Source organism: Mirounga angustirostris, unplaced genomic scaffold (genome assembly GCF_029215605.1).
Source record: "Mirounga angustirostris isolate CCGP_5_RB_7025 unplaced genomic scaffold, mMirAng1.0.hap1 SCAF_10, whole genome shotgun sequence".
Lineage (NCBI taxonomy): Eukaryota > Metazoa > Chordata > Mammalia > Carnivora > Phocidae > Mirounga > Mirounga angustirostris.
In genome coordinates, this window is record NW_026991718.1 from 20,042,234 (window position 1) to 20,066,926 (window position 24,693).

The 24,693-nt window shown below is 40.5% G+C and overlaps 1 protein-coding gene across 7 annotated transcripts in view; it reads right to left on the minus strand.

Moving 5' to 3' along the window:
* Positions 1 to 24,693, minus strand: part of DTNB (dystrobrevin beta) — a 227,678-nt gene that overhangs the window by 129,256 nt on the left and 73,729 nt on the right. For all 7 annotated transcript variants that reach the window (XM_064571948.1, XM_045884216.3, XM_045884214.3 and 4 more), the window contains 2 exons: positions 23,241 to 23,346; positions 20,103 to 20,269 (listed from right to left, as the gene is read on the minus strand). In XM_064571948.1, coding sequence (XP_064428018.1) covers positions 20,103 to 20,269; positions 23,241 to 23,346 — 273 coding nt within the window. The remainder of the gene's footprint in view (positions 1 to 20,102; positions 20,270 to 23,240; positions 23,347 to 24,693) is intronic.

Below are 24,693 nucleotides of genomic sequence, written 5' to 3' on the forward strand. Positions count from 1 at the left end.
CCACCTTGAAATGGAATTCCCACTTCTTTTTTTAAATTAAAGTTAATAAAAATTTATTTTGAAAATTTTGTAGTATCTCTTGTGATACATTACTTTTGGCCTTCAGAATAACTGCTTTATAGAGTAAAAAATTCAAATTGCCAAGCTCCAGTTTGGAGCTTTAACTTAATTTGTAAAACTATAATTTTGATTGATTAATGTACGAGAGAAATGTAATCCATGTAATTTTTGTTACTCTTCCAAGATTTAAGAGTATTAGCTAACAGTTATGAAAATGTGGTTAGGTAGGATAAAATGTAATTAGTTCACATATGGCTTCTGAAATATGCTTATAAGTTACAACAACCTCTTAACCCACAAAAAAGGAACCATTGTTATTCCAATTGGTCCAACAATAGATGAGGTAAGAGCTGCATAAAGAACAGCAGTATCTTGGACTGAGCAGCAAATAGCTTCAGCTCCTCTTTCAGGTGAAAAAGAAAACAGATTTGCAGGAATTCAACATCGACAGACTGACATTCCTAGGTATGCCATGATCGCCAACGGAGTATTTATGGTTCCCCACATACCAACCCTGGGGGTGACACTGGCACTCCTGAAGCACAAACAATTGCTACATTAATGCAAGTAAATTAAAACTGAAAAAGTTGTCTCCACAACAGCCAAACTGGGAAGAGCCGAGATGCCCATCGACAGATGAATGGATAAAAATGTGTATATATACAATGGAATATTACTCAACCATCAGAAAGGATGAAATCTTACCATTTACATCGATGTGGATGGAACTGGATGGTATTATGCTGAGCGAAATAAGTCAATCAGAGAAAGACAATTATCCTATGGATTCACTCATATGTGGAACATAAGAAACAGCGCAGATGATCATAAGGGAAGGGAGGGAGAACTGAATGGGAAGTCATCAGAGACGGAGAAAAACCATGAGAGACTCTTAACTCTAGGAAACAAACTGAGGGTTGCTGGAGGGGAGGTGGGTGGAGGGATGGGGTAACTGGGTGATAGACATTAAGGAGGGTGCATGATGTGATGAGCACTGGGTATTATATGCAATTGATGAATTACTGAACACTACATCTGAAACTAAGAATGTACTATATGTTGAATTTGAATTAAAAGAAAAAACTGAAAAAGTTGTGAATGCATATAGACAAAAACACAGTTCAAGGCCAAACTTTGCTCCTAACTCAGTTGTCCTATTGAGCTGGCCTAAGAGAATGAAGCCTTCAATTTTGTTTGGGAGTTGGCACCCTTCACAGTATACACAACAGTGAAAAATGCTGCACTGAGTAGTGGATTGCCCTGTAAGACAACAGTCTGATCCCATGGATAGAATTTTCTTTCTCTGTAGCTTTAACTGGCAGTTCATAGTCCCATCTTCTTCAAACAATATGTTAAGAGTTTTGCTGCTCCATGAGAGAATTAAAAGTAATATATTCCTTATAAACTAAGATATAGATAAATAGCAAAGCTCATACACTGCTGGTGGAAGTATACAGAGGTAAAGCCACCTCGGAAAGTAATTTGAAATATCTAGTAAAACTGAAGATGCACAATGATCTTGAACCAGGGATTCCACTCCTAAAAACATACCCTAGAAAAGCTTCACACTGCACAAGATGACCTGTACAGAAAATCCATTAAAAATTTGTTTGGAAATGTAGAAAATCAGAAACAAGTTGAATGTCAATCAATAGGAGAATAAATCAAATGTCGTATATTAACAGAACTGAATTCTAAATGGCATTGAAAATAACCACATCAACACAGATCATTTAAAAAACAATGCAGGTAAAAAGAAAGCTGCAGAAAAAAATATATATGTACTATGATGCTATTTTGATAACGTTTAAAAATATAAGAAACGATGCTATATATTTCAATAGTTACATTCACGTGTATAACAAAAAATACAAAAAATATGAGTGGAAATACTAAACACCAAAATCAAAATAGAGGTTCTCACTGAGGAGAAAGGAGAATGGGATGTATTACAGACTTCTTTACGTATCTGTACACAAAAATCGATTTCACTTATTTTGACTGATACATATACAGAATTCCATAGGTAAAGTTATGTACATACCATAACAAATTAAAACCATTTTGCTACTATTGGATATTTTAGCCATTTCCTTTTTTACGGGGGGTAGGCTATGACAAATAATGCTGATATGATAGCCTCATACAGAAATCCTAATACACTTAGTACATAATGTTTTTATGAAAGAATTCCTAGATGGGGAATTGTTGGGTCAAAGGTTATATTCATTTAAAATTTTATTTTTCAAATGCATCCATTCACACTCCTGCCAAGAATCTTCTAGAATACTCTTCTCCACATTCCTTCCAGAACTTGATTTTATCAATCTCTTAAGTGTCAGGTGGGCATAAAATGAACATGTCTGTGATCAGAAATGGTTTAAAAACTGGAACAAGTGGGAAATGTCAACTTTTAGAAAGTTCTTTAATAAACACTGAGGTATAAAGGCTAATAACATACTGAGGACTGAGGATGTAATGGAATATAAAGACAAATGAGCAGACTCACAATGGCAGGGTAAGCTGAAAGGGGCGTTCAGTGTGCCACCGCAGAGCATGGGCAGACATCTACATCAGCCTGAGGGACCAGGGAGAGAGGCAACAGCTAAGCAGAATTGTAGAGGCTCTACATTAGGTGGCAAGGCAAAGCTGGGAGGATGGGGAGTAGAGGAGGACAAGGCAGCCTGAACAACAGACTCAAAGACAGAAAGATAAGAAAACACGGTGGGAACATGCACCTACAAATAGTTTGGTTATGTGGAGGGCTGTCTGTGAGTCAAGGATATAAATAAAAGTCCCAGACCAAAGACATAACTGTAAAGGCTTTCAAAACATTACTCCATAAAGAGAACTTCGGTGTATAATAAATCATCTGGTTTACAAGTCTACATTGAGCAGACAGAGCTCTGGCTCAAAAGCAAGGGCAGCTTGTGTGGCAGGACAGGACAAGGAGGTGTGACCAATACTTCAGTTTGTGGCAAACAAAGGGTCTAGTCAGCTAGAACAAAAAGGAGCAGAGCACGGAGTCCTGTAGACAGAGACTGACAGACAGAGTCCCAAGAAAGAGAGGCTGCGGGTGGGAAAACCAAGAAGACCTGCTGTGTGCGTCTGTGCATAGCCCCACTTTCCAGCGCCTGGAATGGAACAGGCACTAGAAATGTTTTGGGGAGGATTACCAGGGCAGCGAGCTCTTTGTCTGGCTTAGATCACCAACTGTGTGACTACACCTGGGTAACCAATATCTGCAAAGGTTGTCACAAATACGGCCACAGGTCAAGGCAGGAGGAGAGCCAGGAGTCAATGAACACCACCCATGATACAAACACAACAAAGTCAGGGAACAAAGACTACCACCACTATTACTTAGCACTGCTCTGAAACAGAGTTTCCCAAACTTGCCTGAAGATTAAAAAAAAAAAAAAAAATTCCTGGGGTATTTGTTTTAAAAATAAAGCAAAACAAAGCAGATTCCTCTGCCTCAACCCAGACCCACAAAGATAAAATTCCCAGGGGTAGAGACTTGGTATTTTGTATAGTAATAAACTGCCCAGTTGATTCTTTTCAGGTAAATTTAGGAAATGCTACTCTAGAAGTTCCTACCAACACAAAGAGGTTAAAAAAAAAAAAAAAAGTTGTAACTATCGGGAAATTACTAAGTTACTGTTTCCTATAGGTGATACAGGTATCTACTTAGACGTCCAAGAAAACTGACTGAAAAATCATTAGAGTTATGTATTGACAGAAAGGCCAGTGAGACTTCTGATGGAAATGCCCACTGGACCACTGAATAGAGGAGTCTTAACCAGGATAAGAACCCTGGGCTGGAAGTAAGAATTGCAGAAATCCATCTATGTCCAGGGGATCATTTAAAAACCTGGAATTGTGTGAAAACATTCAGTGGGAGGGCACCAAAAGAGAAGAAAACACAGCTCAGGAGAGATGCCAGGGAACATAGTATCAGCTTATCAGAGGTAATAAAAGGTTTCATCACTAACACATGAACATTCCATCACTGCACATGTTGTAGTCACTAAATGGAGAGAAAACGTAATGAATATACAATCCACATGTATTAAACTTCTTTAGAGAAACAGTTCTACCCTAAATCTGCACCACTAGACCTCAGAAAGCACCAGTTTATACAGGCAATTCCTGATGTATGTGAGTTAATATAGAAACAAGCAATTCACATCGCAGGGTCATATGGATCCCTATAACCCTCTCCACACATGGAAGTAGGGTACACGTTCTCCAGCTCAGCTCTGGCGGCCACCTGTAAGAATCAGAAAAGATCTAAAGTGGGAGAAAGTGCTGCGGGGGAGTCAGGACTGTGGGAGGAAACTGCTCATCTGAAGCATTGTTTGGGTTAAGTCATACATTTCTCTGCAATGGAAAACCTCCCTGTCATCTCTTTGCTCTAAGAATAATCAAGCTGGATGGAAAAAATGACTTATTGTTCATAAACTATACACCAATACTTTCTTTGATAAGCATCCATCTTTTTAAACAGCTGGGTCCATTTCAAATGTTCTGCTTTCAAACTCAGCACTTTTGCAGCTGTAAATGGATTTAAGAATAAATAGTACATCCAAATACCATAGTAGAGTGGGGGCAATGTTCAGATGCTGAAAAAAGCAATATTTAAAACTCCCAATCAACCTACTGAAAATGCTGATAACTGCTATCAGGTATCTCCAGCCTGTTCCTTCTCTCTCTCAGATGGCACCACAAAGTCCACAGTTTCAGAGGGAGCACCTTGGCCAGTGAAGCGGTTAGTCTGTCGGTCAGGAGAACTTCAGGGCCCTTTCCCTCCCAGGCCTTCATACCACAGGGACAGGAGGCAGGACGGGCACAGGGCTCTGCGCGTGCCTGGGAAGACCTGTCCCAACTCACGCTGCTAGCAGCAGCACCATGGTCTGCACTGGACACTACCTGGGACGCGTTCCAGCACAACCTCTGTCATCAGGTTATCACACCATGCTTGTTTCATCAGAAATCCAAGACTCCCACTTGGATGCTCACTCCCATCAGGCCTTGTAATGCCCTCCCACGGCCCCATCTCCCACTGATCCTCAATTCTCATTCTACTTGTCTTCATAGTCCGCACCCCCATCCCCCTTCTCTGGCAGAGAATCCTCTTCTCTGAGTGTTACCTCACCTTCTTGCCCTGGAGGAAACCTGGCTTTCCCCGACGGCTCAGCTGCCCCTGCAGCCATTCAAGAGGCAGCTGCTTTCTCTCTCATACCCTCAAACTGATCTTCTCCTAGAATCTCACTGCCACTCTCACATCATTCTGCCTTTTCCTTAAAACCCCAGTTCTGAATTTCACATCATCAGACCAAAATGCTACGTATCTGTCCGTAGTGGAGTCCAACATTACACCGGCCATAATTCCTGTTGATTCCAACATCCACATAGCTGACCTTTCCCATATACTAGTTATAGTGGGTTGAATGGTGGCCCGCAAAGATATATCCACATCCTAATCTCTGGAACGCAAGAATATTGCCTATATGGCAAAAAGGGTGAATATTACCTTCTATGGCAAAACACGATTAAGTTAAGGACCTTGAGACAAAGAGTTTATCTTGAATTATCTGGGTGGGCCCAGATGCAATTACCTGTCTCCTCATAAAATAGACACACAAAGGAGAAGAGAAAGAAGAGGAAGAGGCGGTGTGACCACGGAGGTGGTACCTGTAGGGATGCAGCCACAAGTCAAGAAATGCCAAGAGCCACCAGAAGCGAGAGGAGGCAAAGAATGGTGTGACGGTTAATTTCACATCAACTTGCTGGGCTACTGGATGCCCAGATATTTGGTCAGACATTATTTTCAGTGTTCCTGTGAGGGTGTTTTTAGTTAGAGGAGATTAACATATAAATTGGTAGACCAAGTAAAGCACACTCCCCTCCCTAATGCGAGTGGGCTTCATCCAATTAGTTGAAGACCTGAGCAGAACACAAAGGCTGACCCTCGCCCAGATAAGAAAGAATTCCTCTGGCCTGACTGCCTATGAACTAGGATGCTGGCTTGTTCCTGCCTTCAGACGTGAATGGAAACATCTGCTCTTCCTGGGTCTGGAGGCCCAGACCAGAATGTCACCCTTGGTTCTCCAGGTTCCCAAGCTGTCAGACCAAAACTGGCACTCCACCATCGGCTCTCCTGGGGCTCCAGCTTACTGACTCATCCTGCACACCTCGAGACCTGTCAGCCTCCAGAACTGCGTGAACCAATTCCTTATAATAAATCTCCTTATATATAAATATATATGTATCAATACACGTAATACGTACAGAGGTTCTGTTTCTCTGGAGACCTCTAATACAAACGGATTCTTCCCTAGAGTCTCCACAGGGAGTGTGGTCCTGCTGACATCTTGACTTCAAATCTGTGGTGTCCAAAACTTCTGCTTTAAGTCACCAAGTCTGCAATAATTTGTTCTGGCAGTTCTAGGAAACTTACTTATACACTGGTCTTCCTTGAACTCACCTTCAACCACCTTTCCCCTCCTCGATATCCGCCACCAGCCTCACAGTCATATCCTGGAACATTTTACTGCCAATGACTGTACATCACCAAAAATCTCGATTGCAAGCACCCCACTCTCATACAAACTTCTGTTCGTCTAGCTCACTCCTTTAAGGACCTACCTCCAGCAATACTTCAATGCCAGCAGGTCCTATTCTCCACTGAGCCTACCACCTTCCCCCAGTCCCCTATATCCCTCAAGGCCTCATTTCTCCTTTAATCAACCTACACTCCATGGCCCATTATTGTATTCATTTCTTTGCATACTCTCCAACCCCACCACTCTGCCAGCTCTCTTCCTTTGTCATACTCTCTGTCTAAACCCCAACTTCATCCGCTCTGCTCCTCTACCCTCTACACACTGGGGAAGTAAATACCCAACTATGCTGACTGGTCGGACTTTGAATTTATAACCACCAACCTCAAGTTAGTCATTCCAATCTCAGTTTAAATGTCGCTTCTTCAAAAAGGCTTTTCTTGACCAAGTTAAAAAAAAAAAAAACGAAACAGCTTTATTGAGATATAATTTACAGACCATTAAATTCACCCTTTTAACATTACAATTCAGTGGTTTTTAGTATACTGAAAGAGTTGTACGACCATAACTATTATCTCATTTCAGAACATTTTTTTCACCCCGAAAAGAAATCCAATACTCATTGGCAGTCACACCCCATTCCTCCCCTCTCCTCAGGCCTTGGCAACCACAAATCTGCTCTCTGTCTCTTTGCATTTGCCTATTCTGGACATTTCATATAAATGGAGTCATACAAGAGGTGACATTTTGTGTCTGGCTTCTTTTACTTGGCATAGTTTCAAGGTTCATCCATGTTTTAGCATATATCAGTACTTCATTTCCTTTTCTTGTCTAGTAATATTCCACTATATTGACATACATTGTGCTTATCTATTCGTCAGTTGACCAATACTTGGGTTATTTCCACTTTTTAGCTATTTCGAATAATGTTGCTATGAACACTCATATACAAGTTTTTGTGTGCACGTGTATTTTCAATTCCCAAAGGAGAATTCTCCATTCTCACCTGGGAGTGCCGGACCACATTGTAACTCTGTTTAACATTTTGAGGAACTACTAGACTGTTTTTCCACAGTGGAAAAATTTTACATTCCTACCAGCAGTGTACCGGGGTTCCTGTTTCTTCACATTCTCGTTACCACTAGTTATTGTCAATCTTTTCTTATTTTAAGAAATAAGGAGAGGAGTGGGTATGAAGTGGCATCTCATGGTGGCTTTGATTAGACATTTCCCTAATGACTAATGGCGTTGAGCATCTTTTCAACATGCTTATTGGCCGTTTGTATATCTTCTTTGGAGAAATGTCTATTCAGATCCTTTACCCATTTTCCCCCTAAAGTCAACTTACTTTTTTTTTCACTGTAAAACCCCATGACAGAAAATTGACCATCTCAACCATTACTTAACTCCAGTGGTGGTAAGTATATTCACACTGTTGTGAAACAGATCTCCCAAACTTGTTCGTCTTGCAAATCTGAAACTCTGTACTGATTACACAACTCTCATTCTTTCCCCCACCCCCAGCTCCTGGTAACCACCACTCTACTTTCCCTTTGCTCATGTTTAAATTGGGTTATTTGGTGGTTTTTGTTGAGTTATAAGAGTTCTTTATAATTCTGGATACAAGTCCCTTATCAGATATATGATTTTCAAGTATTTCCTCCTTTTCAGTAAATTGCCTTTTTACTGTCTTGATGGTGTTCTCTGAAGCATCAACTTTTTAATTTCGATGAAGTTCAATTATCTATTATTTGTCTGTTGCTTGTGCTTTTAGTATCACATCTAGGAAGGTGCAGGTATCATACCCCAAGGTCACAAAAATCTATGCCTATGTTTTGTTCTAAGAGTTTCTTAGTTTTAGCTCTTACATTTAGGTCTATAACCCACTTTGAGTTAATTTTTTATACTGTATAAGGTAGGAGTCCAGTTTCAGTCTTTTGCATGTAAATATCCAATTGTCCCAGCACCATATTTTGAAAAGATTATTCTTCCCCTCCTGAACAGTCCTGTCACCCTTGTTGAAAATCTGTTGACAACAAATGTAAGGGCTTATTTTTGGACTCTCAATTCTGTTCCATTAATCTACCTATACATTTAACCTCATGCAAGTACTACACTGTCTTGATTAGTGTTTTATTACTGAGATAAGCTTTAAAGTCAGGAAGTGTGAATTATCCAACTGTGTTCTTCTTTTTCAAGATTGTTTTGGCTATTCTGAGTCCGTTGCATATCCATATGAATTTTAGTATCAGCTTATAGGATTATGAAAAAAAGCAGCTGAGATTCTCATGGAAATTGCATTGAATCTGTAGATAAATTTAGGGAGTACTGTCATCTTAACAATATTAAGTCCTTCAATCTACAAATGTGTAGGTATTTCTATTTACTTAGGTTTTCCTTAATTACTTTCAATGATGTTTTATAGTTTTCACTGTACACCTGCTATGTAGCAGGTACCTAATAAGAATTTGTTGAATAAATATAAATGAGTGAGTGAACTCAGCAGCAGAAAGTTAAGGGAGTTCCCTTCTAATGGCTTTTGTTTTCTCTGTGTAGTAAGAAAGGAGGTCAGCTTTTGAAAGAGAGGGAAGAGTGGGGGTAGATGGTTATTTTTAAATGGAGATTTTATTCCTATACAACTTTAACTGACCATTGCAAAAAATGGAAAAGCAAGGTGTTCAGAGAACAGGATTGCAGTACTGAGAGTCACTATGAAGTTCATGATCATGAGTTTATGGTAATACTAGTCTGCCCTTTTGTATGGCTTTCTCCAGAAATACTTAAGAGAAAGCAGACAGATTAATTCATCCATGAATTTAGTTGACAGAGAGATGGATTAAAAAAAAAAAGTCACAGGACAATGGAGTTTATGGTATAGGAAAGAAGCACCATATCTAAAACGATAAAGAGAAAAGAAAGACAAAGAGAGGACTGAGAATGCAGACAAGTCAATGGAGTAGAGGCTGGAGGAAGATAGGGGATGGTCTTAATGAGAGAGCAGTTGAACAAGTCAGCTGGAATGACAACACAGAATGGGGCATCTAAATCAGTGGTTCTGAAGTAGAGCAGTCAGAGGTGCTGAGAGGGTCCAGGGTGTACATGGGGGAGTGGATGTCTGAGGCTCAGCGGAGAAGACTGTCAGAGTCCAGGAAGTCAAGAAACTGTGTGGCCAGGGTCTTGAAAGGATTGACTCTCTAGATACTGAAATCACCCAAGAAGTGACCACAATTCTGGTACCAATCCATCCTGGAATGAAGGGAAACGACAAGAGAACTGCAATCAGAAAAGAAGAAGGAGGGTAGAGCTAAAATGGCACGAGCCTCAAAAAAGTGTCTTGCTTATTGTTGTTGTTGTTGTTGGTTGTTTAATCCTGGAGATTCAGGTTGTAATGGTCTAGAAGCGGCAAGGTAGAAAACAAGGAAGAAAATGACGAGGATGAGTAGTACATGCAGAATTCTAAGCTGACTCTCAGTAACACTTGTCCTCAGAGAATCCTTTCCCCTTTGAATGTAGTTGGAACCTGTGAAGATGATGAACTCTATCACCCCTCTGATATGGCAAAAGGGAGACTACCCTGATGGGCTTGGTATCATCAGGTGAGCCCTTTAAAAGGAGCATTTTTTCTGGCGAGTTGCAGAAGAGGAAGTCAGAGAAATCTGCTCCAACTGGCTTGGAAGAAAGCAAATGTCCATTTTGTAAACTGCCTCTGGGGGCCACATGGTAGGGAACTGCAGGTGACCTCTGGGAACTGAGAGTCCTCCCTGGCTGGAAGCTAGCAGGAAAATGGGGACCTCGATACCATACCTGCAATAAAATGAATTCAGCCAACCAGTGAGCTGGCAAGAGGACCCCCCCAACCCAGATGATAACTACAATCTCGACTGACACCCTGAAGTCAGCCCAGTAAGACCTAGAGCATAGAATCCAGTCAAGCCATTGCCTAGGCCTCTGACACACAGAAACGGAAATAACAAATCTCTGTTGTTTTAAGCTGCTAACGTTGTAATAATTTATTACGCAGTAACAGAACACTAAAACAGTGTCCATAAACAGTTTACCCAGGAAATCCCAGTTTCTGCATGCTGTGCCTCCCTGCATAAAGAATAGGGCCTCCTTTACTCTCAAGTAAGTCTGTTGTATATGATAAATTATATAGCCACCCTCACAATAATTTCACCTCCCAATCCCCAAAAACACATAGATGTGGGAGAATAAATAGCTACCAACTGAAAGGGTGCAGGAGAAGGGGAGCTCCTAACAGACAGCCAAACTTCAATTAAGACGGGGGTAAAAGAAATGCTTAAGAAGCAGGACAAGTGAGGGCAGCTTGCTGCCTAAGGAGCAGCAGTTGTAAAAGCACTCGAGATGCAGAGGACTGAGGACTGCAAGAAGGATGGGGGTGGGGGTGGGGGAGCAATGAGTCACCGACAGATGGAGATGGGAATGGTGGTGTCAGTAAGACAGTGAGAGCGGATCGTGATTAATGAAAACAGAGGTGGGAACCACAGCGGACAGTCTCAGCAGCTTCTCTGAGGAGTGTGGGGCATTGGGCTACATGTCCAGTTTGTAGATTCTGTGTGGAATGTCTTCATGTATTTGTCTTACCTTGTGCTATAACTTGCCACAAGTGTGGATACTGCCTTATGCCTTTAAAAAACGTCCTCCTAAAAAGGAACCCTCATGCACTGTTGGTGAGAGATGAGCTGGTGTAGCCACTGTGGAAAATGGAAAAAATAAAATTCCTACATGATCCAATAATTCCACTACCAGGTATCTACTCACAGAAAACAAAAACACTAATTCAAAAAGATATATGCACCCCTATGTTTATTGTAACATTATTTGCAATAGTCAAATTTTGGAAGCAACCCAAGTGTCCATCAATAGACGAATGGATAAAGAGGGTGTGGTATACATATGATGGAATGTTACTCAACCATAAAAAAAGAATGAAATCTTGCCATTTGCAACAATGTGGATGGACCTAGAGAGTATTATGCTAAGTAAAACATGTCAATCAGAGAAAGACAAATACTATATGATTTCATTCATATTTGGAATTTAAGAAACAAAACAAATAAACAAAGGGAAAAAATGAGACAAACCAAATACAGACTCTTAACTATAGAGAACAAACTGATGATTACCAGAGGGGAGGTGGGTGGGGGAGGGGTGAAATAGGTGAAGGGGATTAAGAGCACACTTAATGAAGAACACTGAGTAAGGTATAAAGTTGTTGAATCACTATATTGTACACCTGAAACTAATATAACACTGTACGTTAATTATACTTGAATTTTAAAAATTAAAAAAAATTTTAAATCCTCCTGCCTAGTTTTACACTATATGTACAAAGTAGTTAAATTAGGACGTGACTATTTGAACCTGGGCAGAAACATGACCAAGAAGCATACTTTTTTCTCATTGCATACATATCCTCTCAAAATTCTAGAGATGTGAGGAGAGGTGTGCTAGTCACATGAGAACTAAATACTGCTTCTGACAAGGACAGGTCAACAACAAATCTTAACTGGTCCAGGTCTATGACAAAAAAATTTGCTCTGAACCCTTAAGGTAAATTATTTAATATCACTAATGCCCAAATAAGTATACTAGACATATGTGTGTTGCCTGTTAATATTTATTTTTTAAAAAGAAGCAATAATATTAACAGAGATTGCTAAACAAATCCAAATACTTCCTCATTTATAGATTCTGAAGAACAAGGTAAGTAACTTTGTTCAGAGATGGAGCCTGCCCTCTGCTGGGAAGAAAGGTGAAATTTCCATATATTCTGTATTATATAACTCGCTCTACTAAGCCACTCAACTAACAAATAGTAGCCGTGTTACTACAAGTGCATTTTGTATAAACACACAAACAGCCTTCCTGCCAAGTGGAGACCAAATTTTTCTTGGTAAAGTGAAGATCAGGGTAAGCAGAGATCTGAAGGTAAGGCAGAGGGGAGGGCAGGAAATGGCTTCTTCCTAGCCTTTCTGAGAAAGGGTTAAGAGCTTCTGTTTGGGAAAATGGAAAAGCTCCAGATGGATGGTGGCGATGACTGCACGACAATATGAATGTGCTTAATGCCAGTGAACTGGACACCTAAAAAGAGGTAAAATGTAAATTTTATGTTACATATATTTCACGCTAATTGAAAGAAAGTGAGAGACATGAGAGACAGGGAGAGAGAGAGGAGGAGGAGGAGGAAAAAAAAGGAGGAGGAGGACAGGGAGGGAAGGAAGAAGGGGAAAATGCATAAAATAAATCAGAAAAGCATGTATGCCCTGACCAAGGAAAATGAAGGCCAGGGTTAAGATCATTTAACAGTGATTAAAAACAACAACAACACTCTATTTGAAATACTTTGAAAGAATCATCCTCCAAATCTGAATACTGGAATATGAGAAAAAAAATCCCAGTAAATATTATGCATAGTTGTTTTAACAAAGTGCTCTTTTAAAAAGTATAACTTCGTAGAAAAACATGATAGATAGTTTCTCTGGGTGAATTAACCATTTGAACAGAAAGCCTTGTGCAGATCATAAAGCTTTCTCCTCAGCGTGGCAGACTGGATGCACGGTTGGATATCCTCATTTGTATGTTCTTTCATTCATCTATTTAACAAATACTTACTGAGGATTAACTATATGCCAGGAATTATTCCCAAACATAACTGCACCATACCACTCACCACACCACACATGCTCCTTCGGATGGGCCTTTATGGCCACCACCACCCCCAGCATCCTCTCCCTCCCCCCAGCTGGACTGGCCCTAGGGCCTCGATGCTGTAACCAGCACAATTTGGCAGAACGTGACTGCATGACTTCCACAGCTCAGGCAGGAAAGGCCTTGCAGCTTTCCCCTAACGCTCCTGGAACACTGGTTTTCCAGATGCTTCCTCCAGGGACGCTCTCTCTGAAAACACAGCCACCATGCTGTGGAATGCACAGGCCACAGGCCACACACAGGTGGCTCCAGGATACCGCCTGGTGGAGCCCAGCCTTCTAGCCCTCCCCAGGCAGATGCCAGACACACGAGTGAAGAAGCCTCCAGTCATTCAAGCCACCCACCCTGCCTGGTATTTCAGAAATCCAGCAGAGGCTCCAGAAGTCATGGAGCAGGAACAACCCAGCCCCTCTGCCCTGTCCAAACTCCTGACACCAAAGCCGTGGGCCTAACAAAATAGCTGTTTTCAGTCCCTAGTTTTGTAGACGCTTATTCTGCAGCAACAATAACTAAAACACTGTACACCGCAGGCCTCCTGGTGGCAAGGTTACCAGGAATACGACCCGGGAACCTCAGAGAAGATGTTGAATATATCCTTGCAAACTAGAATGTAAAAATCAATACCGATTACATGGCCCACTGCCTTGCTTCCATGTGGAGGACCCCCCGGGTCCCTCTCTGCCCCTCATTCTTCTGACCAGCCTAGCTGGTCCGAGGGAAGGCATGAACATGCCAGCTCAGCCATTTCCCCTCCCTTGTTTCCTGGTATCTGCAGGCACCACATAAAGCACACATTCTCCTCTGCGCCCTCAGCCTTGAGCTTCCAGCTCTGCTCCCTGCTGGAAGGGCCTGCACTGGGGTGGGCTGTATTCAATTCAGGGGCCACTGGCAAGGCCATTACTCCCTCACAGTTAAAACCACCTTCTTGAACAGATTGCCATCTGCCTAACTCCTGGGAGGCTGCAGTTGTGAGTGGGAAAAGCAAAGTGGGATTAATCGGGTCTCCTAAAATCCCACTAAGAACAACTATCAGAAAACAGTGTTAGAATAGATCACTTCAGACAGGTTTTGTCCCCACTGCTCTTGCAAGACGACCCCCACATTGTTAGATGAGGGGCCACTTCTCAATCTTCTCACTGGACTGTCTGTCACAGCCCTGGACACAGATGATCGCTCCCTCCTTCTCCAAACACTCTTCACACGCTTCCAGGAGAGCTTCTTCCCCTGCGTCACTCTTTGCAGGTTCTTCTCTTCTCCCAGATCTCTTAATGATGACCCCTGACGTCAGTTCTCATTCCTCTTCTCTTTTTTCTTCTCTGCTCTCTCTCTACTCACTCACTCGGGGGGACCATCCAGTCTCATGGCTTTCAGTATCATCCACTTGCCAAGGACCCCCAAGCTGATTTCTATCTCAGACTTCCTTCTTGATGTCTAGGCTCATGTGCCAGGGCCTATTCAACAAGTCCATATGGATATCTAGTAAGCACCTTAAATTCAAACTGAATTTCCACAGTGAACTCTCAATCCTCACCTCTATGTGTGCTCTATCCACAGCTGTCCCATCTCAGCTGATGACAATTCCATCCTTCTAGTTGTTTAGGACAAAATCTTAACTCCTGTTCTCTCCCAAGCCACATCCAACCCATCAGGCAATTTTTAAAGTACATCCTCGTTCCACCCTTGTCACCACCTGACTACCACCATCCTACCGCATTTGGTTTTGATGACTGCAGTCATTTCTCCTGAAATGGTCTCTCTGCTTCTATCTTTTCCTCCCACTTTACCCTTTACATGTTATCCAGCCTGATCATTTTAAAAGATAAATCAAGCCATACCATTCTTCTACTCAAAACTCTCTAAAGACTCCTCATTTCCCTAGAGCAAAGGCCAACATCCTTACAATGGCCAGCATGGCCCTTGTGAGCGATCTGACCTCCTCTCCTGTAGTCCTCCTCCTCCTATTGACTCCACTCTGGGCACACAGGCTTCTCTGCTGTTCCCGGAACTCAGAAGCACACTCCTGCCCTCAGACTCCATGCTGAAAACGCCTCCTCCTCCCCAAATGTCTGCTACAGACACCCAAGACACGCTCAAATCTCACTTTCTCAACACAGCCTCTATGACCCGATACTCTGGATTCTGCTTTCTGATTTCCTGCTCATGTGCGAGTCCAGTGTAAATTGGCTGAGGGGCTCTGATCCATCTACCAGATACCCATCTAAGGACATCTGCCTCTACTTGTTTCTTTGGAGATCCTTCCATGTGGCCAGTGTCTACTGGGAGTGAGAAGGGTAAAGAGAAGATGAGAGGGACACATCTGCTTAAAACAGCCTTGACCCAGAAGTAACACAGATCACTTGCAAATAAATTCCGCTGGTGAGAACTAGTCATATGGCCCCATCGGGCTGCAAGGAGGATGGGCTATATCATCTAGGTGTAGGTCCAGGAAGAGAAGGAAAACATGGATATTGGTAAGTAATTCTAATCATGAAATACCTTTTTCTTCCTCTTTCTACACATAAAACACACTTAAATCTCTCGCAAGAGAAAACCTGAGGTCCCATTTAGTCAGTGCATCTAAAGACAAGTCCAGGGCCTCTGGGTACATCGAAGTCTTCTTTAACAAGACCATGTGTAGCTCTTTATGATGCAAACTAGGAACAAACAGGGCAAATTATCTGCACCCACCCTCCCCAGTTCCACTACACAATGAAGGAACACGAGCAGGAGGTTCTTCCTTATCCAATCTCCTCCTTGGCAAAGTGGGCTCTGGCATGCCCTCCCTAGGGGCTGTATAACCTTCATAACCCATCTCTTCCCAGAGCAAGGTCTGGATCCTTAAGAAGTAGGTTTACAGCTCAAATAGTCAAGGGCTTGTTACATGCAGGCTCATGGTTCCTTTGCCAATATACAATTCCCTCAAAAACTTAGTAGGCCTTTGATCTATTTGTTTCCAGTCAGTTCCAAGTGCCAGTAACCACACACAAAGTCCTTTCCTAGACATAATTCTCAAGCCTGATTTATGTCTTTGCCTCCATTCCTCTTGCTTTGAACTAACAGAGGCCACCTGGAGGCCATATGAAACAAAAGGTCAGCAGTTTCCAACTTTGGCTGCATGAGAGAATCACTTGGGGGAACTTTTAAAAACTGCCTTATCTAGGTTTCATATACCTTTGACCCATTAAATCAGAAGCTACATATGTGAGAACAAGGTGATTCTGAGGAACAGCCAAGAACGAGAACTCATGCCCTTATCTGATCTTCACCATAGGACTAAGCTACCTTTCTTCAACTGAGAAAGTTCCCTAGGCCTTTATTGCTCAAAGCCTTTCTCAACTCTTACCTATGGCGCTCCAGGGTCTATAAGCAATCTGTTTTTCCTGTCACTGCTCCAACTGTCAGAACTTTCTCTAGTTCCTTTCATTTTTTGCTTGAAAACTTGTTAATTCTTTCCTAAGCTCATCTCTTTCTCATCATACCTAAAAAAACAGCCAACACACACTCACACTCCAATCCTTTCCAACTTCTGACCTGGAGCTCAGGTGGCACGAAATGTGCCTTCTAAGTTATCATGGATGACAAATTAACCCAATTGGTCACCACTGCATAACACGAGTTTCTGTCCTTCCCAACTCCAATATGAGTGTCCTCATCAGAGCTATTTGACTGCTAAGTCAATGACACAGATTTTAAGGTTTTTTTTTAACAGGACTCTACTTCCAGTACCAACCACTATAGCAAAAACTAAAACCTCAGTAACTTAACACAAAGTTTCTCTCTTGCTCCCATCAATTCAAGTAGGTTGGCAGAATACTCTTCTCCACCCATCATTCAAGGACCTAGTTTCCTTTCATTTGTGGTTTTATCCTCCTATGGGTCCTAATGAAATTCTCCCCACTAAGCTGGCAGAGAGAACAGAAGAGGCACTCAGCTACTAACGGTCTTATTCCCGGAAGACATGTATCACTCCAATCACATTCCACTGATAAGTGCTATTTACATGGTCCTTCTTAGATACGGGAAGGCTGAGAAATGTAGTCTAGATGTATGTTCGGCAAAAATAGGAAAACAGCGATGTCAATGAGCCCTAATGACCTCTTTTATACCCCTTAAAATTTAAGCCCCACAGGGCAGGAATCTGATTTGTTCACAGATGTACCCTACATGCCTGTAACAGTGCCTGGAACGACACAGTAGGAGCTCAAATAATATGAATGAATAATGAATGCACAAAATGAATCACAGATATGATACCACATGGCATTTTTTTCCTAAAATATTTTAAAGTCAAATGAATGATGACTAAAAGAATAAATGAATTACACTGCATAGTTACTTAGGTAAAACATTAAACAGAAACTTTTGGAAAAGTCAAAGTAAACTTCCAAGCACCAATATAACACCTATCAAATCTACAATACAAATTCATATACAAACTTGTTAAATGCACACTAAATTTATCTCTTGTGAACACAGAAAAATATTCACTCAAATACTAGTATAAACACAGTGGGCAATCTTCAAAGAAATTACTATTAAAGTGATTTACACATCTTTTTGTTAGTGGAATCTTCTTTACCCACATCAGTCCCAAAATTCACTCACATCTTCCTCAAAGAACAAGGGCACTGCACATACAGTTCTAATCTTGAAAACAAGTTACACACACACACACACACACACACACTACTAAAAAACCTTACCAGTATGCATCAGTCACACATAATGCATATACTCATCAAAATTCAGAACTGATACCAGCTTCATGCCTATAATACTTGATTTTTCTTGAAATCTCCAGTCACTATAACAACAATAAATGAAATAAAAACAACAACAACAACAACAAAGCTAAAATAAAAATAACAAATGGGAATATGGCTTACTTCACAAGAATGTTGTGAGGATCAAGCAAAAATACAAGAATTCATTTGTGATTTCTGTACCTTCATTTATGTGTTTTAACTCAATGCCAAAATTCAAGAGTATATGAAACGCTGCTTTGTAAATCATAAAGCAGTATTTAGCCACTTATCTTTAAAAAAAATGTAAAATTCCCATTTCTTAAAAGGGCTACAAATTAGCTAAATGAGCAAGTTCAAACTATGACGAACAAGTTCCTCACTTCCCCTCAACATCTAGAATGAGAATTGTCAGAAGAAACATCTCAATGAATCCAATCATTTTAAGTGGTAACAGAGCAAAGAGTTATCTCAGTGTTGAGAGTTAGACTCTAAAAAACAATGGGAAAAACATTAACAAATCAATTAAGTGGGACACTTGCACTTTAAGAAAGGGAAAAGTAACAACTTGAAAATCTACAGATTATCTCTATTCAATGAAAAAGAAAAGAAACTACTACATTGTATTTTTTTTTCCATTGCTTGTTTAAAAATTTTAAATAATCACTCCTCAACCAAAAAAGTACTGGAATTTACAACACAACAAAACCTAGGATAGGATGTTCAGTTTAACGAAATTTTATGGTTAAGTGTAACTGAAAACCTATCTGATTTAAAAAAAAAAATTATCTCTAACATGTCAGAGACGTAGGAAGTGAAGTGTACATGTGGGTTGAAATTTGGTTTGGTTTTTTTTTTTAAACCAATCCCTGATATGAACTTACTTGCCTTTTTTCTTGATTGAGTTTTAAGAAGGCTAACTAGAAAAAAAAAAAAGAAAGAAAAAAACCCCTGGTAATTGAAGCTTTCTAATACTTAAAGTCCAGTAGGATAACCAAGGGTAAGAACCTAAATCCTGAATTATATGTATGACCCTATATATTGTTCTACCCTTTAGCAAACCAACCGACCAACCAACGAAAACTAAAGGGAAAAGTTTTTAAAACGACTTTTGGGAAATAAACGGATGGCATTTTAAAAACTCTGAAAATAAACTGAGAAAAGAGAAGAAAAATGATTGATGCTAAGCTTGTTACGTGATTTATAAACACCGCAGGAAAATCACACGTCCTGCACCCAAATATTGTTATTTAAAGGACTACTTTTGAACGTACGGACATCAATGTGGCAACTGTAAGATACAATATTTCCCCAACCTCAGAGAGATGAAAATTTAACTCCTTTATTTCATGCAGCTTTCTGTGCAACATTTAAACCCTAGAGACATGAAACAAATATGCTTGAGAAAAAGAACTTTAAATCTTACTTAAAGCCCAGAGAGCAAGCTCTGAGGGGATACCCCGCTGCACAATTCTAAAAGAAGAAGACTCTTCTCACTTTTCCACTTCAACTGTAATAATATCCCCATCTCCTGGAACTTTAAAAATTCTCCTTTTAAAATCAAGTGATGAAAATAAATAAGTAAACAAACAAAGAAACAAACAAACCAATAAAACCAGGGGATGAGGCCCAAGGTATTTGCCGCCGTCATGGCCGTCATGGCCGTCATGGCCGTCATGGCCGTCATGGCCGTCATGGCCGTCATGGCCGTCATGGCCGTCATGGCCGTCATGGCCGTCATGGCCGTCATGGCCGTCATGGCCGTCATGGCCGTCATGGCCGTCATGGCCGTCATGGCCGTCATGGCCGTCATGGCCGTCATGGCCGTCATGGCCGTCATGGCCGTCATGGCCGTCATGGCCGTCATGGCCATGGGCCATCAGCGCGAACACCAGATTACCCGGCGTCCTCGCTCGCAAGGCATCTACCCGGAAGCCGGCCCGGGGCCGCCGCGGAGACAGAGTAACAGCGGAGGACCCGGGCTGGGACATAAAGCAATTACCCAGGACGAGTGCTCCTTCATCTGGTGCTGGTTGCTGTGAGGGCCACTGGCATGGCCGCGCCAAAAGCAGTTTTGGCAGAGCTGGTAGTTGTGGCACTGCTGGCACCGGTACCGGAAGCCCATCATGCTCTCGCAGCGGCAGTAGGAGCACTCCACCGGGTGGAAGACTGCGGAAGCAGACAGCGGGGGCGGGGGAGGGAAAGAAGGCATTTTCATTTGGAGGAATAAAGTCAGTACAGGGGAAAACCAAACCTCACGTACACAAGCAAAGATGAAAACGATTGGAAGCGAAAATTCTAAATTGTCTCCTAGTTAACGGAACCTGCCATTTACTAGAATGAAAGGGAAAGACAATAACCCTAACCCTAACCCTAAAGATGAGAAGAGTTTCTCAAGTTATTACATTATATTCCAACCCACCTGAGAAAATAACCAATTTCTTTTTTTTTTTTTAACGAAACTCGTGTTTCTCAAAATTCAGATAAATATGTAAGGAAAGAAGAGAAAGAAGCCTTCTCAGTCTAAAATTTATTTCCCAAACCTGTTGCGTTTTAGAGAGATGTATCATTGTTAGTTGCAGAGACATTTGTTTCGTTCCCTAACATGAGATCCGTGAGAGCTCAGATGATGTACTAAGTGTCTCTGTTACCTGAAAATGGTATTTTACACAGTACCTTTCAACTGAAAGCCTTCAAATGTTGGCTGGATTAAAAGCTATCACACACCTGGGCGTAAGTGGTTAACTGGCTTAAAAAAAAAAAAAAGTAAGGCTAGACATATTACCATGTTAGTTATAGGTAAGAGTTCTTATCTCAATAATAAGGATTTGGGGTCCTGTTTCCAAAAATGGACATTAACTAGGCCATCAAGGCTCAAAAAACAAAAATGAGCACCAGGTGAGGAAAACAATGTAACAGAATCATTAAAGACTGTAAGAAAAGTAAAATCAGGAATGAGAATTCCAAAGGACATCCTTCCTCTAAAAAATTCAAGCTTTTGTCATCAAGATATTTCTAAGGAATAATTTAAGTGCTAATAAGAATCTGTGCTCCAAATTAAAACTATACAATCTAGGGGCGCCTGAGTGGCTCAGGTGGTTAAGCGTCTGCCTTCGGCTCAGGTCATGGTCCCGGAGTCCCGGGATCGAGCCCCGCATCAGGCTCCCTGTTCATTGGAGAGTCTGCTTCTCCCTCTGACCCTCCCCACCTTGTGCTCACTCGTTCTCTCTCTCTCTCTAATAAATAAAATCTTAAAAAAAATTTTTTTAATTAAAAACAATAAAACTACAATCTAGTAAAGTTCCACCAAAGAACACTACTCACAAATCAATCTGGAGCTCACATCAACATAGGCAACATCAGCATACCAGCATTTATAATTCTATACAATTATTTTTGGTTAGTATTAAATAATACATGTACATTAATATTAAATTATCAAGTATATTGATTATCTTGGTTGAACATGTATATCTGTGTGATTTCTCTCCTCTTCTACACCAGTCAAGAGCCACACATTAGACAGTATCATGGGTTGACCAGGTGGAAATGGAAAGAACCAGAATGTGCAGAGGATCATCAAGTGTACTCAGTCAATTATAAATAAGATCAGGTTTTGGTAAAAGCATTCTTTTTGGAAGAACGCATGTTAGTAATCTTATACACGATACACTTGGATTAGTAAAACAATATAAAAAGTACAACTTTTGTGTAACTAAATAGATATCTGTCCTTATAAGTAGTAACTTCAATATAATTCAAGTGATGAATTTCATAGAAAAGGCCCAAACAACAATAAAAATACCATACAGAAATATAGAAATACCATAATTTTAGAATTTATTTCCCCACCATAAAAATTAAGATATGTAGATAAATGTTATTGTGATAGATAACGTTTTATTTTCAAGATATGTTAATGAGTTCATACTATTTCTCTGTCCCTAAGAAAAATATCACTAACTTCATAAGAATGTAATCAACAAATAATACACTATATACAAAGTCACAGTAAAATGTTCATATAGATAACAAAAATCAGGACAAATGAGATTCTTTCTATATGGTATGGCACATACGAAATGACTTTAAGAAAACAAACTGAATATGAAAGTCCTAAAACACTTCAGGCTTTGAAAGTATTGCCTCCAAAAGAGCCAATAATACTTCAGTAATAATATAATAATTTAACAGTATAAATCTCTATCCAAAAATCCTGTTAAAAAATTTAGCCGTTTTAGTTTAGTCAAGATATTCTACACCTTGAAGAAAATAATCCTGAATCTAAGGTACCTGTGAACTAAGGCCACAGTGGGGCAAAAAGCTGAGAGGTTTAAAAACAAAAGGTATGGATGAGAGAGGGAAAAGACAGAGTATGGATGTGCATTTCATTCTCACAAAGGGGAAAAAGAGAGCTCTACTTTTTCGGGCCTCTCAGCTGTTACTGGTTCTCTTTGGCAGAATAAGAAACAGGCAAGAGCCTTGAGAGGAGGTTACATAAGAAACTATAGCCTTTCCTTTAACAAACTCACACAACCTAAACAAGGAGATAAACCGATAGCGATAGAAGAAAGAATTAAGAAGTTACAGGAGATAACTACCATTTCAATTCCAAGCAAGACAAAGATTTAAGTCAAATTCCCGGAAAGGATACCAAGAGTAAGTCAAGATAAAATAGTAAAGGCAGAAAGTGAAGATGTGTGAAGTACCAAATTCTATCGTAGCTATTTTCCTTTAAACTGTTCCAAAATCATTACAGTTTTAGTGGTTGATACTGCATATATCCAATTTTTTAGAACTGTGACTTTTATAAATTAAAGGGGGGGAAAAAAGGAAGTCATGGCTAAATCAGGTGGATTCAAGTGATTCTCAGTGGGGGAAAGCCTGGAGTTTGACCCACAAAGTTTTATGACCTGATATTACTGTTTCTTGGTACCCTAAATAATAAGCCCCCTTCCCCTACTTTTCTTTGAGAAATAAATATCCCTCTTCCGAAAGCTAAAAATCACAAATTCAAATGACACAGTGACAGCAAATGTCAATTATAATTTTCAATGTTAATAGCTAAGGACACTACAAATACCATCAGTTCATGTATTTCCTGTAGCACAAGGGACTGAATGATCAAAGTTCTGCTTACCATTCTCAACATGGGCGAGCCTATGCATGAGAGGTAGCCAGACAAGGCACTGGGGAGGAGGATCGGCCATCATTGTGTCTAAAAACATATTTAGCATTATCTTTTTCTGTGAAGAGAAGAAAAACAAACATACTTTATATTATTCAAGTATCTCTGAATTCCAAATTTAAGTTAATCTAGAATTCTCTCAACCAAGTTGTAATGAATTCCATGTGAAATTCTATAGCAAAATACAACGATATTTTACATTACTATAGACACTGAAACACACTATACATTACTGCTATATTCAAATGCATTTCCACATACATCATTCTGAGTCTTAAAACAACTGTGTAAGGTAAATAGTTGAGGTATCACTATCTTCATCTTACAGATGAGAAATAAAGGAACAAAGCATTTAAATGACTTATAAAGGTCCTGGGGCACCTGGGTGGCTCAGTGGGTTGAGCGTCTGACTCTTCATTTCAGCTCAGATCATGATCTCCAGGATGTGGGATCCAGCCCCGCATCAGGCTCCACACTCAGCAGGGAGTCTGCTTGGGATTCTCTCTCCCCCTCTCCCTCTGCTTCTGTCCCTCTCCCACTTGTTCTCTCTCTTTCTCTCTCTCTCAAATAAATAAATAAATCTTTAGGGGGAAATCAATAAATAAATAACCTGTAAAGGCCCTACCCAAATCAGACACAGAGCGAGGACTGGAACTCAGCTGCCCTTCAAATTACTATTTCTATTACCCACAGGGAAGACAGACATCCCACACCTTATTACAGAACATCAGCGAGAGCAGGAACTACTCCATTTGTTGTTTACTCTATTTCCAGCATTTCATAACAGTGCCAGGCACACAACAGGCACTTGATAAGTAATCACTGAATAAATACTAAAGTGAGGAGCAAACATTGTTAAACATCACTTAACAACTTTCTCATTTACAGAAAGAAAACTAAAGCACAGAGTAGTGAAGTAATTTGACCCAATCACAAAGACAGTTACAATAGGGATGAAAATAGAGCCTGAACACCCACTGTCCATCACTCCCCCATTACACCATCTCCCCAGCTAGACTGCATTTTTGTGTTCTGTCTTTATTTCTCTCTTTTAAACAAATACATATGAAGCTTCCACTGCATGTGGAACACTGGCATAATTACATCCCACTGGGCATAGAAAATAAAACAGTCTAGAAAAAAGAGTCATGTGATGTAGATAGAACAGATTCTCAACAATTTTCAAATTAATGAATTGTCTTTTTATTTCCTCTAACCCACAAAACACCTTTGCAGCTCCAAAAGGAAAGGAAAAAGGAGGAAAAGGGAGTGCCTTACAACTAGATGTGAGAGTTCTGTAATTGCGACTTGGACACCTCGGCCCCCACTTCAGACTTGATTCCAAAACAAGGGTAGAAACAAAAGGGCAGACACAGGAGGGTAGGAAATGCAGGACCAGTAGTAA